This window comes from Rhea pennata, chromosome 1, assembly GCF_028389875.1.
Source record: "Rhea pennata isolate bPtePen1 chromosome 1, bPtePen1.pri, whole genome shotgun sequence".
In the NCBI taxonomy this organism is placed as follows: domain Eukaryota; kingdom Metazoa; phylum Chordata; class Aves; order Rheiformes; family Rheidae; genus Rhea; species Rhea pennata.
Genome location: NC_084663.1, coordinates 87382822 through 87397042, shown reverse-complemented (window position 1 = coordinate 87397042; position 14221 = coordinate 87382822). Strand labels below are relative to the sequence as shown.

The 14221-nt window shown below is 39.0% G+C and overlaps 1 protein-coding gene across 1 annotated transcript in view; it reads right to left on the bottom strand.

Annotated features, from left to right (window-relative positions):
- Window positions 1-14221, bottom strand: part of TBX15 (T-box transcription factor 15) — a 103511-nt gene that overhangs the window by 26639 nt on the left and 62651 nt on the right. Inside the window, exons 3-5 of the mRNA XM_062571491.1 lie at window positions 6196-6297; window positions 4570-4741; window positions 4017-4184 (exon numbers count right to left, since the gene is read on the bottom strand). Coding sequence (XP_062427475.1) covers window positions 4017-4184; window positions 4570-4741; window positions 6196-6297 — 442 coding nt within the window. The remainder of the gene's footprint in view (window positions 1-4016; window positions 4185-4569; window positions 4742-6195; window positions 6298-14221) is intronic.

Sequence of the window (14221 nt, the reverse complement as noted above, 5' to 3'; positions counted from 1 at the left end):
ATTTTAGATTTATTTTTTAATGAAAAGGGTTCTCCAACCCAAGAGAGTTTCCTGTACCGGTATTACAAAACTGCCAAAAAAAACTATTTGGAAGAAATCCCTAAATGTTTAGAACTCAGAGAGATAGGAAGAAATTTCAGTGCTTCTTTACAGTTGTAGGTTTTCTTTAGTGCCTTAGAGAGATCCCTTGTTCAGCATCCGATCCTTACCTGTTAATTTTGTCTTACAGGTCTGTCCATTAAGGAAGAAGATAACAGGCTTCTTTCCCGTCCTTTCCTCTCCTTCCTCTATCCTCTTTCCAGGTTTGGTCTCCAGTTAAAAGTTTGGTAATTATGTGTATGTGGGGTAGAGGAGGGAAGTGCAGGAAACTCTCAGTGATAGCAGATGGTGGTAAATCCACTGTTGTATTGAGAGAATATTTTTTTCTGCTGGAAATGTTCATTCCATTTTGGATGCCAATTTAAGCTAATTCAAGTGGACCAGAGTGCAAAAGTCAGGAGTCAGTATCCAAAAAGGTCATGGGAGCATGTGTGATTTCTCTCACTCTTCACTTGTCCTTAACCAATGTGTACTTGTAAGAGCTCTCTAGTGGATTCCTCGTCTCTCTTGCCTCCCTTCCTGGTTTTAGCAGTGGAGGCAAATGGGAAAATGTCCCCGCTCCATACTTTGCCTCACCACTCATACATACGAAAGGAAATGGGGGAGAACTGAGCCAGCCTTGTCCATATCATTGTCCACTTTCACCATGCTCTTGCTGTGACTCAGCTTCACTCCAGCTGTTGCAGAGCAACAGCAATAGAAACAGAACAGGTATCAGCAAGCAGAGGGATTATTGTCTGTGTCTCTGTGCTTGCATATACAGGCAGAGGTGCTCCAGATTCTTCTCTCACCTTTTCTAGCCCTGCTTCTCCTATCCATACCTACAGATGGGGAGACTTTACTCACTGACATCCCTCCACTGTGCCGAGTCTAAAGCAGCCACTAGATCTTCTCCCTGTACACTTTCTGCCACCTTCTGCAGAGTTACATTTGGGCCCTGAGGGAATCCAGCTGGCTATGTTGCTGGCCCTGTCAAATCCCTTGAAGTGGATTTGTTCACAGACTGCTCACTGGGGTCCTGGTTTAAGCTACCTCAGCAAAAAGACTTGGTAGCTTTTCTCGTGGTGTTGATAATGTCAAATATCTTTTATTTCTGAACAACTTCTCAACAGGTTTAACATCATCAACATCCTCATTCCAGGAAAGGCTCCACTCAGATCCTTTCTAACTTCCTCGCCACCACTCAGGGCTTTCTCTGTCCCTTCCAGTTTCTCTGCCCCAACTGCTGTGACTCTGCAGACTGTACCCTCTGCTCCTCTCTGGTTATGAACCTGTTAAAAGACCTGCTGCAGCATTCAGACCTCATGCAGCAGGTGGTCAACACAACAGAAAGATATTCTTAGAAACACAGCTCTTCTGGGACCAGACCTGGGATGATAGGCACAAATCAGGTTTTCAAAACAGCCCTTTGAATGTTTTTCCCAGTCAAATACAATCTTTCAGAAAAAAAGATCATGTTTGTGCTTCATCTAAGACTACCGTTATGATTACTGCTAGTGTAGTGCTATCTGGGCAAATGACAGCTTCTAACAGAGCACAGGAGACAGTCAGAGCTGGTCCCCAAAGAACTCACAGCATCCTGGTGCAAATAGATAAAATATGGCACGGACCCTTTCATAGACCCAGGCTGTAGATTCAAATGGCAGAAAGACCCAACACAATAATCTACTAGATTGATGGTTTATTCTGTCACATTGGGAGACATAGAAACTCAATCAGGAATAGCTTGCCTGACCTGGATTTGAACACTGAATTTTCAAAAGCAGGTTTAAAAGACAACCTGCAGCCTCAAGTTTACTTAAACAGGTAAAGGACTAAGCTTTTTTCCCTCTTGTTCCTCTGCCCATTATACTATTCCCAGCATCCATCAGTACATCTCTCTAGATACTTATCATCTAAGTAGTCCAGAAGCTTTCCATCTATGCTCAGTGAACATGCCAGAGTCCTCTAAAAAGTCTGTGGAAGTTAACTAAGAAAAGCAAGCCTATTTCTAGTAACTTGCATTCACTGTACAGGGGCCTGCAGTTCCAAAGGAAATTGTTTAAAGGTGTGTTCTAACATTTTTGGTTGACATACAGAGATGTGTGCACACACCACCTTGTAAGTGGGAATCTTAAAAAAAAAAAAAAAAAAAAAAAAAAAAAAAAAGAGGAGCTGAAGGAGAGATTTGAGGAGAGATTCTAGGATAACCAGAAAAATAATAATTCATGTAAAGGGAAGGGTAGATACAGAAGAAAGAGGAGAAATCACATGAATTTTGAACTTTTTCCAGTCCTCTGTTTTTCTATTTTGCCTCCCTTTTGTTTCTCAACAATTTTTAGATGATGAGAGACCACAGCAAGAGTGTATGGTCTTCACAAATAGGAAAAAGCTCCTTATTTTCTATAAGGATTCACATATTTTGTTGTTGTGATATAAAAATACTAAAACAATCAGTGACTAAACATGACAATCTGTTCTGGGCTGTCTTGACATGGTACTGTCACTCAACCCAATAATACTGAATACAGTGATACTCCAGTTAGTTCATGAGATAACTCTGCAAGCTCAGCTGCTGTCATGGAAATGTGTTGACCTCACCATTTGTAGTTCAAAAATCCTCAAAAATTTATGGCAGAAAATGATATAATATATTTTTCTGTGACAACAATTGACAACAATGTCTATCAGGTTTCATCTTTCAAGCTGGTTTATGCCATCATTCTTGCTTGTGACAGTTCCTTATGCTCTATAATTCGACACCACATTACTAACACAGCATAAAATTTCACCAGCTGGGATTCTGTTTCACATGGCTGGGATAAAATTACCTTACACAGCGCTTCTGATGCCAACACAAAACTCCCCAGTAAGGAGGAGAAAGGGAGGGAAGGGGAATGGAACATGCACAGCATGTTTCACCTGAGAATAACTGAGAGCATGTGTAAGCTCACAAGAGAAAGGGAGCACACTGAGCCAAAAAGTGTGACAGAGATGGTGTGAAGGTTACCAGGAATCCTTGAAGTAGAAGCAGCTAGGAGATGAGTGGTGCTCAAGGAGACTGCAGAGGTATGGGTGGATATAAGGAGCTTCTGATGCGTGCAGTGAACATGGCCTGCAGAAGCAATGAAGCTTCTCCTTTGAGAACCAGAATATTGTCTTTCACAGGCCACAATAGGAGAAGCAAATGCATATAATTTATGTTGCAGTCCTTTCTGAAACTTCATTTTTTGCTAGTGTCTCAATGCTTCCGTTCTTACTTTTTCCTTTTTTCCCTAGCAATTAATTTCTTCTTACAGATTCTTTGGGTAGATAGAGATAGACAGGGAATTCTATAATCAAACGCTGTGGCAACATCTCTTCCCCTATAGTATCTGGTATTAATAGTAACACTGGACCTGCAGGATCTGAATAAATGTGATATATGCATGAGAACAGTAGTTAATGTACAAGACATGGATTACTTTTTATGTTCAGGGCTTCTTTTGTCAGCAAACTGATTCCATTTCTGTTTTCTAAGATAAAAAATATTCACTTTTGAAAAAAAATGTTTTCTCTGTTAGATAAAAAAACTTGCATTAGTTATACTGCTGTAAAATGTCAATGGAAACAGGACACTGCAGTTTCTACCACAAGGCAGCTAGGCAAAGTAAACACAATACCTCTGCCTGTGGTGGATTTAATCTAGCTACTTTACAGGCATCTTATCTCCAAGATGATTTTATGGTAGATACTTCATGTCTATACACTGCTTCAGAGTGAGTATTTTCTTTTTGTGCAGAAAAACACAGTATGCCTGTGAAGTACACATACTCCTTGAGCTATGTTTCTGAGAGAAGTTAACAACTCTCAAACACACAGAACACAGATTTTTTTTTTTTTTTTTTATAAATATCAGACATAAAAGAAGCTTGAAGGCACCCAGCATGCAATTTTACCTGTTGATTTTGGTAGGCTGTCACTGTGGTGAAGACAGTCTCTGGGAAGTTGAAGGTTTTCACCCCATCACCTGAAGGAACTGGTTTTGTTGGAGAAAGGTCACTGCTGAAGTCCTTGCGGATGACATGAACACGGGGCTGGTACTTATGCATTGAGTGTAATATTATCTGAAGAGAAAAAAAAGAAGGAAAAGGATTCTTTTTTTTCCCAAAAAATTTTTGTGCTACACCCAAAGATACTACAAGAAAGCAGGGATGAGGTAATGGCTTATGGGAACTTACTCTTATCTTACAAGTCTGTGTGAGAGCAAGCTCTTTCCTCACACATGTGCCATGTCAAAGGGGAATTCCCCCTTAAGGGAGAAAAGGGCTTTATTGCTTTACAGGACCAGGTAACATCTTGAGCAAAAACATTGAAGTAGGGAAGGAAGCTCTAATACTCTCTGGAGAGAGGCTAGTGGCACATGTGCCTGGCTGGACAGGGAAGCATCAGAGCAAAAGCAACATCCTCCAGGTCTGACATGAGCATGGCTAGGATTAGCCTCTAACTTACATGGCCTTGATCATCAAGCTCGTTGTTGGTCAGTTTGAGCTTGTCAAAACTGACCACCTGCCTCATCCAGGTGTCTCCAGAAGCCAACGAGTCAGGGTGGATGTAAACCCTCGGGGGCACTGGGGAGTCAGCATTGCCAGCCACCATCCACTTGGAGCTGTGATACACATACCTGAAAGAGAAAGAGGAAAGAGTAAGGAAAAGTTGTCACTCCTCTACCAGAGGAACTTCTCCAGGGCTCCCCTTCCCCAGCTACTCTACCACACACACACCCCGAGCTCTCATTTTCAGTCAAGGGGGGACATGCTTTATTGCAACCTCCTACCTTTTAAATGAAAGCCAGATTACATCCGAGACACTTGCTCAGGCTTGGTTCCTTATTAAAACCACCTTTGCGGTTATTTTCCCTGTAAAACTCTGCCACATGTGTCTTCTCAACTCTTTAACTCTTTCTGAACTGGAGTAAGAGGCTAGGAAATGCTGGTAAACAAAGCTCTGAAAATATTACCAAGTACTCGGTAATTTCTGGAACACTACATTGGCTGCCATGCCAGATTGTACCAAACACGTGCACTCACCAGAAATGGTAAAATCCAAAGTCTACTACCAGAATCATTGAAAAAACAGAAATTCTGGTTTGAAAAGTTGCAAAATAGGAAAATCCACTTAATATTGCAAATTTTAGAATTAGAGGGAAAAATTGTAAGTGATCTTTTGCATTCCCAAGCTGGCCATCCTATATATGCCATAAATTTCTCCACCATAGCTCTGCCTAGACACTTGTTTTCTTTCTCTCTTGTAACTCCTTCAGCCTCAGTCATGTCATGAAAGATCCTGGCTGAAACCTGTGAGTCCTGCTCTTGCATTGCCTTTCCAGTCTCTACTTAGCTCTGTTAAAGAATTTCAGTCCTTACCTAAAGCTGGTGACTCATTTCCTGTATTTTCAAATAAATTTTAAAAAGAATCCATTCCTTTCAGTGCTATCTGTTTTATGTGACTACATGAGCTAATAAGGATAGAAACAAAGTATCAGACAACATACTAATTTTCAATTTTAATGTCAGAACCATACTCAAAAGGGGTAAACCAAGTAGTTGAGTATCAGGTACTACATTCCTGCTTTCCAGGAAAAGGATGTTCCTGAGAAACAGCCTGCATGGTCTGAGATGAAAATCTAATATTTAGCATCGGAAGTGGATGGCGAGCTCTTGAATCCTTGAAATGTGGTACACTCAAGGCTATTTGGGGAAAATATCTTGCTCTCAAGGGTCTTCTAATGAGTCTAATAAGTCACCTTTGGCCGGATAGTATTTTAAGATCCAGAGAACCATTAATACCACAGAAATCTTTTCTTCCTGTCTTTCAGTTCAGTGGTGGAGATTCACTAAGGCAGTATTTAAGCCTATCTTTTGTGACTTACAGTTCTTACAGTCGAATCAATTAATTGTGTAAAACAACAGAGTTCTGTTGCTGCCAGGGAAGCTATTTCAATTTTCTCCTGTTGGGGATTTCTCCAGTTTCCCCCAGTCTATCTTTACAATGGTATATAATGGTACGTGCTTTTTCTAGGATTTCATTGACAGTGAGACATCTTAATGTTCCTAGTTCTGCACCTAAAAAACTTACCTGTATCTCTTGTTATCCACAGGCACAATGTCCATGGCAATGTAATATTGCTGGTGGGGATCCAAGCCTGTAATTTTCACTCTCATGGCTGGAAACATTCTCCTAGAAAAGAAAATAATAGAAATAAGGAAGAAAATGGTGAGTAAGGAAGCTGAAGGGGCTCCTGACACAAGAAGCATGCTACTTTAAATAGTACACTTCTTGGCATGACTTCTTTGAGTTGGGACTGGTAGCAAGGACAGTGCTGGTATCAGCTCAAATCTTCTGATTTTTTTCCACTTAAAGAGCGGGATAACTGGTCAGTAACCTGTGGTTAATTCCAATACACTCCCAGCCAAGTATTCTGTCTCTTCTGAACTCCTAGCAGATAGTTTTTCTAATATGTTCCATACAAATTGTCCTTTCAGTAAGAATTTTTCCCTTGTTTTTTCAACATACAGATAGATGGCCAGTATACCTTTTACTTGGCCTTTCTGGTTTCATCCTGCTAGGGATGAAATGCTATGGCTTTTTCTTAAAAAACCCCACCAATTGCTGCTATTTCTTCCTGATGTTTTTTACCTGTTGACAATCCATCTAGATTTGTTCTCTCATATTACATTAAATGCAAGATCACTTTTGCTCTGTTTTTTGAGGAAATCACATTTCAGTATGGAATCTGATAGTACTAGAATAATATTTAAAGTAAATCTATCTTCCTGAAATGCCTTCTTGCTTTTATGTTTTAGTCATTGAAGAAAGAAAGTACCTCAAATGGATCTGGTCATTAGGTTAGTATTTCACATTTAACAGAAACACTGGCATCATAGTTTCCTTGAAGTCCAGGTAGCATTTTGTGCAAACATTTTTGTAAACATTGTCTTTTCTGTGACACATGAATCCAGTTCTGTCTTGAGAATTTTCACCCCATAGACAAGCCATGAAGCTGTTCAAAGCAAAAATCATTTCCCAGCCTTTCTTTTCTTGTACTGAGCATGAGTTTAGCTCTGCTGTGCATGAGTCACTGTTGTGGAGGTGTTTGTCACCAGACAATTCTTTCAGAAAAGAACAGCTTAGACCAATGTTAACCTCAAAATATGTCAGTGTCAGTGTGGCTATGGCAAAATTTTCTTTAAATTTTTCTGGTTGCAAGTAATTCCATTGCAATTCTAGCCTTTCCTCAAACAGAATGTTGAGTGAAATATTTATGCCTTACTATATTTGCAATACAGTATTTTGGCATCTTTCTAAAATTTGAGGAGTGGAACTGGGTGAAGTACAGAAGAAAATAAAAGCAGCAGCTGCTACTGGAAGAAATCCTGTGTTATTTCACTGACTGTTAATCAAATCTGAGCTCTTTAGTGTCTTCTCAGTCCTTATCCGAGAAAATCTCAAGTTGAGCTCCCACAGGTTAGTGTCACTCAATCATGTGACTTTCTTCCCAAAGCATATAGATTTTTGATAAGACAAAACTCTGAAAATAATGAATGCTGATATGTAATTACCTTCTGCTTTTCTAATGTGTAAGCAGCTGTCTCCTTATGAAATGAAGGTAGTTTGGGTGGAAGAACGATATTAAAGGGGAGTAAGTATCATGAGTATCTAAAATTGTGACTCCAAAATCATGAAGAAAGTGAATAGGGAATGATTATTCACTATTTCTAGGGACCGTCCCTAGAAACCATCATGATGCTTTCCCTTCTGTTTAATGAGAATTAGTGAAATGTCTGAGAAGAACATTAACATCTCCTCCCAACATTTGTATATCTCAAAGGATAACCACTGGACACAGCCTGGAGGAGGAAGAAAATGAGACTATTTATGTGATGTCTCCAAACATCTCTAAAAAGCAGCATCAAAAGGATGCAACTATAAGAAGTTATTTTTTTTCTTTCCAGTCCAGACCATATATACCCACTTGGAGAAGAGGGTATTAAAGAGGAGGTCACGGCTCAGCATTCAGCCTACCTACAACTCCACCTTTTCATTCCATTGAGAGAGAAAGTTCAGATCTATTAGTAATTGAATCTCTCTTGGAAAAGGGTATTCATCTTGGGGGAGGGGAGAACATCATTCTACAGCTGTCAGAGCAGAGCTAACTAGAGTTATGTGAGACATAAAACCGTCAGAAAAATTGTCTGTAGAAACCCTTCAATGAGCAAGTAGATTTGTGCAAATGATGGTATGAGTTTGCTAGTGGAATAACTTGAGGGGGAAAAAAAGGAAAAACAGATTAGTCTTTGGTGGCTTGAGGGCATTACCTTGTTTCTACCACAATGGCTCGTTAAAACTGCCAAGCCAAATGGGTACAGGATGTGGCATTTTACAATCCAGCTCTCCTTAATTGGAGAGAGGTGGCTTGGGAACAACTTCAGAGGTAGATCATGTTTCAGAGGGTTGATGAGAAATCCAGGATTAAATCTGAGTCTCTTTGGGTCTAAGTCTGTGCACTATATTGGGAAAACCGAATGCTATGTGTGTTCCATGGAGCTCTCTCCAAAACTGCAACCCAGTGTAAGGTTGCAGTATAGCCTATGGGGTTGTTTGCTTATGAAATACCTTGTAAAAGATTACCACAGACCATTCAACAGGCTTAGAAGCTAATCTCTAAAATAATCAGAGAAAATGCGACTGATCCCAATGCTTTCTCTAAGATTTAAGTGTATTTTTAAAGTTTTGTGAAATATTACTGTTTTCCTTTTTTGTGGGTGTAAAAGCAACTCAAATTTCTTTGACATATTAATGTTGCCTGGAACTATCACAGCAGCCTCCACCAGTACCACTTTGGGGAATGGGGAAAATGGAAAAGGTGGAGATAAACAACAGCAAATTGGGGACAGATTCAGGTGAAACTTTGGTTAAGTTCCTGTGCTCTATGTTGCCTGTCAGCTGCCCCTTTGCCCCCAGGTCACCTATACAATAGGAAAACACTAGGCTCAAAGGTTTTGACAGTATTCAGGCCATTTCAATATTGTTGTATTAAGAAACAGTCAAGAACCTTTTATCTAAGAAGGCATCAACTAGCTTTACAGTCAACAGTTACAGACATGAAGTCTCTCTGTTTGCACAGGGAACACATGATGACACTAGATATAATTTAGTAGAAGGTTTTATGTCAACAACGGGTTGGGATGATCAAGTTATTTATATGATAGCTTTACCACTCAGCAGAAGAAAAGTCTTCCTAAACAAATACTGGAAGTCTATGTACATATACACAGTTCCCTGTTAGGGGAAATATGATACAAAATAAGCTATTACAATTGTTTTAGGATCATTTAGAAATCATCTTTTAAAGTATTTTTGTAACAACTATCTGCCTCAATCTACCCAACACCTGGTTCCCTCCATACAGAGAATGAGGTTTATGGAATTCTGATTTCTAAAACTTGATTAAAATTGTATTTGCCAGAATAGTATTGTACTGATTTTGAGAACTACATTTGGGATCTCTCAGAAATAGAAAAAAGTAATTGGACTGTGGCAGCCAGCATGTAATTTTGTTTAAACTTTTATTTAATACAAAAACATAGCTCATTTTTCCTTTCTGAAAACTGTTCAGAGAAGAAGAAACACAGTAATACCCCCCAAACTGAATCTTTCTTTTTTTCCAATAGACTAAAGCTCTAGTTTATAACCCTTAGGATTCTCAAGGTATCAGCTCTTTTCTCTACCCCTTGAACCAGTACACGGGGCTTGCCTTCAAAGCTGACCCTGTTCTGAGTAAAGGCATGGACCAGATGACCTCCAGATGCCCTTTCCAACATAAATTTATTCTAAATTCAGTTTTAAAGAGGGAAATTCCCCATTAGGGGACAAGGAATAAATAGCTACCTGGCAGGTTATTTCAAAACACAGCAGTAATTCCTTGAGGCTGCTTAGAAGCTGGAAATATTCCTTGTACAGACAGTTCAGTGAGCAGAAGTCAGATGAGAGTTTAAAGGACTAACTAAATTTATCATACAGTTTTCACAGTTATACAGGGTAATGATATACCTGCTGCATAAACAACTTAAATGAGATTAAATTTGCTTAAAGATGACATCTAAATGCAAACCTTAAAATGAAGGGTGTGCCAAGATATGAAGCATTTCAATTGTGCCCAACAGCATGATTCTATTGACAGCAATAGAGAGATTAGCCACCTCCCAGAGTCATAAAAAATCTGAATGAGCAACTCCACAAAATATTCAAAGAGTCATTTAGAGCTGCAGATTAAATATGTACAGTGTTTACAATGTGCATGAGTTAACAGAGTAGCCTGAAGTTGTCAGTGGTATGTTATAACAGATATTTCCTTGCCTTTAAGACTTATGCCAAATGTATACTTATTTATGAAATAAATCTGTGAGAAATGAAGGTGAGGGGCAGGAAGGGAAGGGAAAGCAGGAATGTCTTCCTGCTTCTCTCTGCTGCATGAAATTATGTAGAGGCGACATTTGCCTTTGAGAGGAAAGGCTGAAGCAGGGTTTGGGAGCTAAGGGATTTATTGTTTACGAGGGAGAGGGAACCCAGCAGATCTCCTCAGCTGCTCCACATGAAGGTGCATATATTTTTCTGGAAACTGGAGCAGGTGTATCAGGTCCACTGGGTCAGGACTGCAGGGCGGCAGTTTGGTAGCCTCCCAGCCCTCATTCTGAGAAGCCTTCTCCCTAGGCATCTTCAGCACCAACAGAGCTTCACAACAAAATCATTGTTGCAGTCCTTAGCTGAAGAGCACACTGAGGCCCTTCTTTCCCTTATTGGAAATAAAACAGCCATTCTGTAATGTAAACAGCCCTAAGTACATATTTCAAATGATTCAGTCTCGTAGCTCCAGGGAGGCAAAGCGATTCCCGTCAAAATACCATTTAGCCCCCCAGAAGGCACAGAAGAGACAGGAGATGACAAGGTCATCTGTTCCACCCACTTCTGACTTTGTGAATTTTCCACCTGTATTACTGAGCATGGCCTCAGCACTCAGGTTTGAGCTATCCATCAGCATTAATATGATAAATAGGCTATGACTCATGAGATCATTTCTCTCATAGTTGAGAAGAAATCCTAGATTTCTTATGGGTAGAACCTCAGACCCCATGAAAGTATTGGCTGTATTTGTGGGCTCAGTCACAATTTCTACAATCATCTCCATAAACAGTAGGCAGTATTTCCCTTGCAGAGCGTGACTCTGAGAATTAATTATAGTGGTAATATATCTTCCCCAGTAATAAATGCACATTGCTTTCCCCTTTGGGTGGCACTTCTGTGCAGCAGCTAAATAATCATTGCCCCCGCAGCTCAGATGATCATGACCTTTAGCCAGGGAACGTGAGAATTCAGATCTCTGTGCTAATGTTGTAAGGATCCAAGCATGCTCAGAACGGGTGAAGGAGAGTGGAAGAAAAAGAGTTAAATATGTTTTTAGAGGGAATTGCTTAAATTAGGATTACCTGCTTAGGTTGAATATATTTTATTACAGACAGAGTATAGGGTTGCCTTCCAAAAAAAAAGGATATAAAGGAGATTGCAGAAATGAATGCTCTACAGCTGACAGAAAACCATTTACACCTTTTCCACAAAGAACAAAGGAGTCTTGTTTTAAGAGCTTTATTAAATTCCGAATAACAAAGTTCTGTTAGAAAGGAAGAAAGGAAAAGTTTGAAGTGGACTGAAGCAGGTTTATGGAAACAGACAAAAAAAAAGACTTCTATAAATAAAGCATCAAGAAAGAAAAACTGAAGAGAATTAAATGTGAGTGGGACCGTGTGTGGTTGGAAGTTAGAAAGTGTAGTAGGCCTGAGGTAGGTGGGATATAGCTCCAGAAATACATTTGAAATGAGAACGTAGGTTAGAAACTAGCTTCATGGAGTAGGAGCAAAAAGACGTGGTGTCAGTCAGGAAACAAGCAGTGCTCTATTATTATATGAAATTAAGGAGCATCATTACTTATAGGCAACTAAATCCATGATTATAAAAGCTTTCAGAACAAGAAGGCCTTACAGGACTCAAAGAGGGTTTCTACTGGGAAAGTGACAAAAGTAAAATCTTCCCTGTGGAAGGAAGAAGTTGCAAATTAAGCCATACATCTCTCAAAAATTCAGTATGTAACAGGAAATCCTCAGGAGATAACAACAACAATTCAGCCCTCTCTGCCAGAAATCATACATTCTAATCTATGGGTGTTTTATGTATCATGCATCCAGTACGGAAAAACAGGACTGCCAGATTCAACTCTCAGCCATCACAGGCACATCCGTTATGAAGGAAGAATGTTTAATTACAGAGGTTAACCATTTAACTTGGGCATTTTATCATATCTGTAAGGACCATCCCTAATAAACAAACATACCAGACAAAGAAACTGCCCAGATCTTCATTATGTTTTGAGATGGTTAATTCACAAATATAGTGAGCAGGAAAAATCTCCTTCAATATTGTTAATATCACTCTGAAGATATCATCAAAAAGAGAAAAAAAACTATTTAGTAGATAAATAGATTTTGTGGGGGCAGCCAGAGATGCTGACCATCAGGATTCAGGTAATGATAAGCATCTCCTTTCTGGGAGAAAGAATGTGATTTAGCATTATAAAGAGCGTATGATTTGCTCAGTAAGTTACATTTCTGTATTGTGAGACATGGTGTTTTTTAAGTGGAAAAGTTATCAAGGCTGGAGCTTGCAAAGGCACTTGAGAATGCTAGTATAGTGTTATAGAAAAAAAAGCTCTAATAGTTAAAATCCTTATCCTGAGTTAATAGTGAGTTATACTGAGTTAAAATACTTACAATTTCCCTATGTCTATTCCCTGCTAAAAAAATGTCTTAATACATCAGTATTAGACTATTTAAAATAGAGTTAGGATCTCTCGTCTTTCTTTGCATGTGCTGTTAAACACCTCTGACAGCTGGCTAAAATAGAGACTGCAATATTTCATCAGAAATTGTGAACAAACCAAGGTTTTCCCCAGAGCATGTAGTATAAAAACCAGAATCATGAGAACCAAAAAACCACTTGAGAACCAAAATTTTTGAGCCAAAACCTAAGAACATCAAAACAAAATATTTAATTTGAGGCCAGGATGGAGCATACAGAAGAATTTCAGGCTGCAGAAGAGAATCCAACCATTATGTTTTAGGATACTTCTCCACCAAATGGGGCTCATTTTTCCTGGCATTGGTGCTTCAATGACATTGTAATTCAGCTGCATTTTGCTCCCACATTCTCCTTCTTGGAAGGAATGAAGTACAACTCACAGTAATCCTTAGTCAGCTTCCTGATATTACTGAGTAATTAGAGATATGTATCTATTGTTTGTTATGATGATGTGCAATGTGGGAGGCCCTATTTGTCAAACAGGAAGGCAACATGGAAGGCAATTCCATGAACCATTGCCAACATGAAACATTTCAATTCATGTATGTCAGAACAGTAGTTTTATATCAAAAGTGTCAAAGCACATACTTCAGACAATTCCAAACAACAAATCAGTATTTTTTAGCAGAAAGATAGCAGATGGAAATTTTCAGAAAAACAATTTTTTTTCAAAAAAAGATTTTTTCTTCAATAATTTTCATTTTCTAAAAGCTTTTAATGGAAAAACAGAATCTCTTTTTGTATGTGTGCATCTATTTTACCAAACAGAAACATTTCATTTTTTGAATTGACCCAAAATATTTCATTTCTTTATGTTATCTCTCTCCCAGAATACTTCAATGCATTTTTTCAGTAACTTCTCCTTCTGCAGAACCTCTGTCATTGCTCTCAAGGCTTCTGTGAGAAGAAGTGTTGAACAATTTGCGAAATTGCAGTAGCATTGATATTGTAACTTTTTGAGTGACTTTTTTTTAAAAAGCCTGTGATCAGGGTATGGCTTTTTAAGGTTCCAGAAGGGTCAGCTACTTCATTCAGAAATGCGTGAACTGCTGAAGTCATCTCCATCTTATACTATTGAGCTCTGGGCATTTTGTTGTGCTCTTGTTTTAGTGGGCTTAGCAGTATTTGTGCTGTTGCTAAGTCTATCCATTCCATTTATTGTAAGAGAATTAGTTAAAAATAATCCAACAGCTAA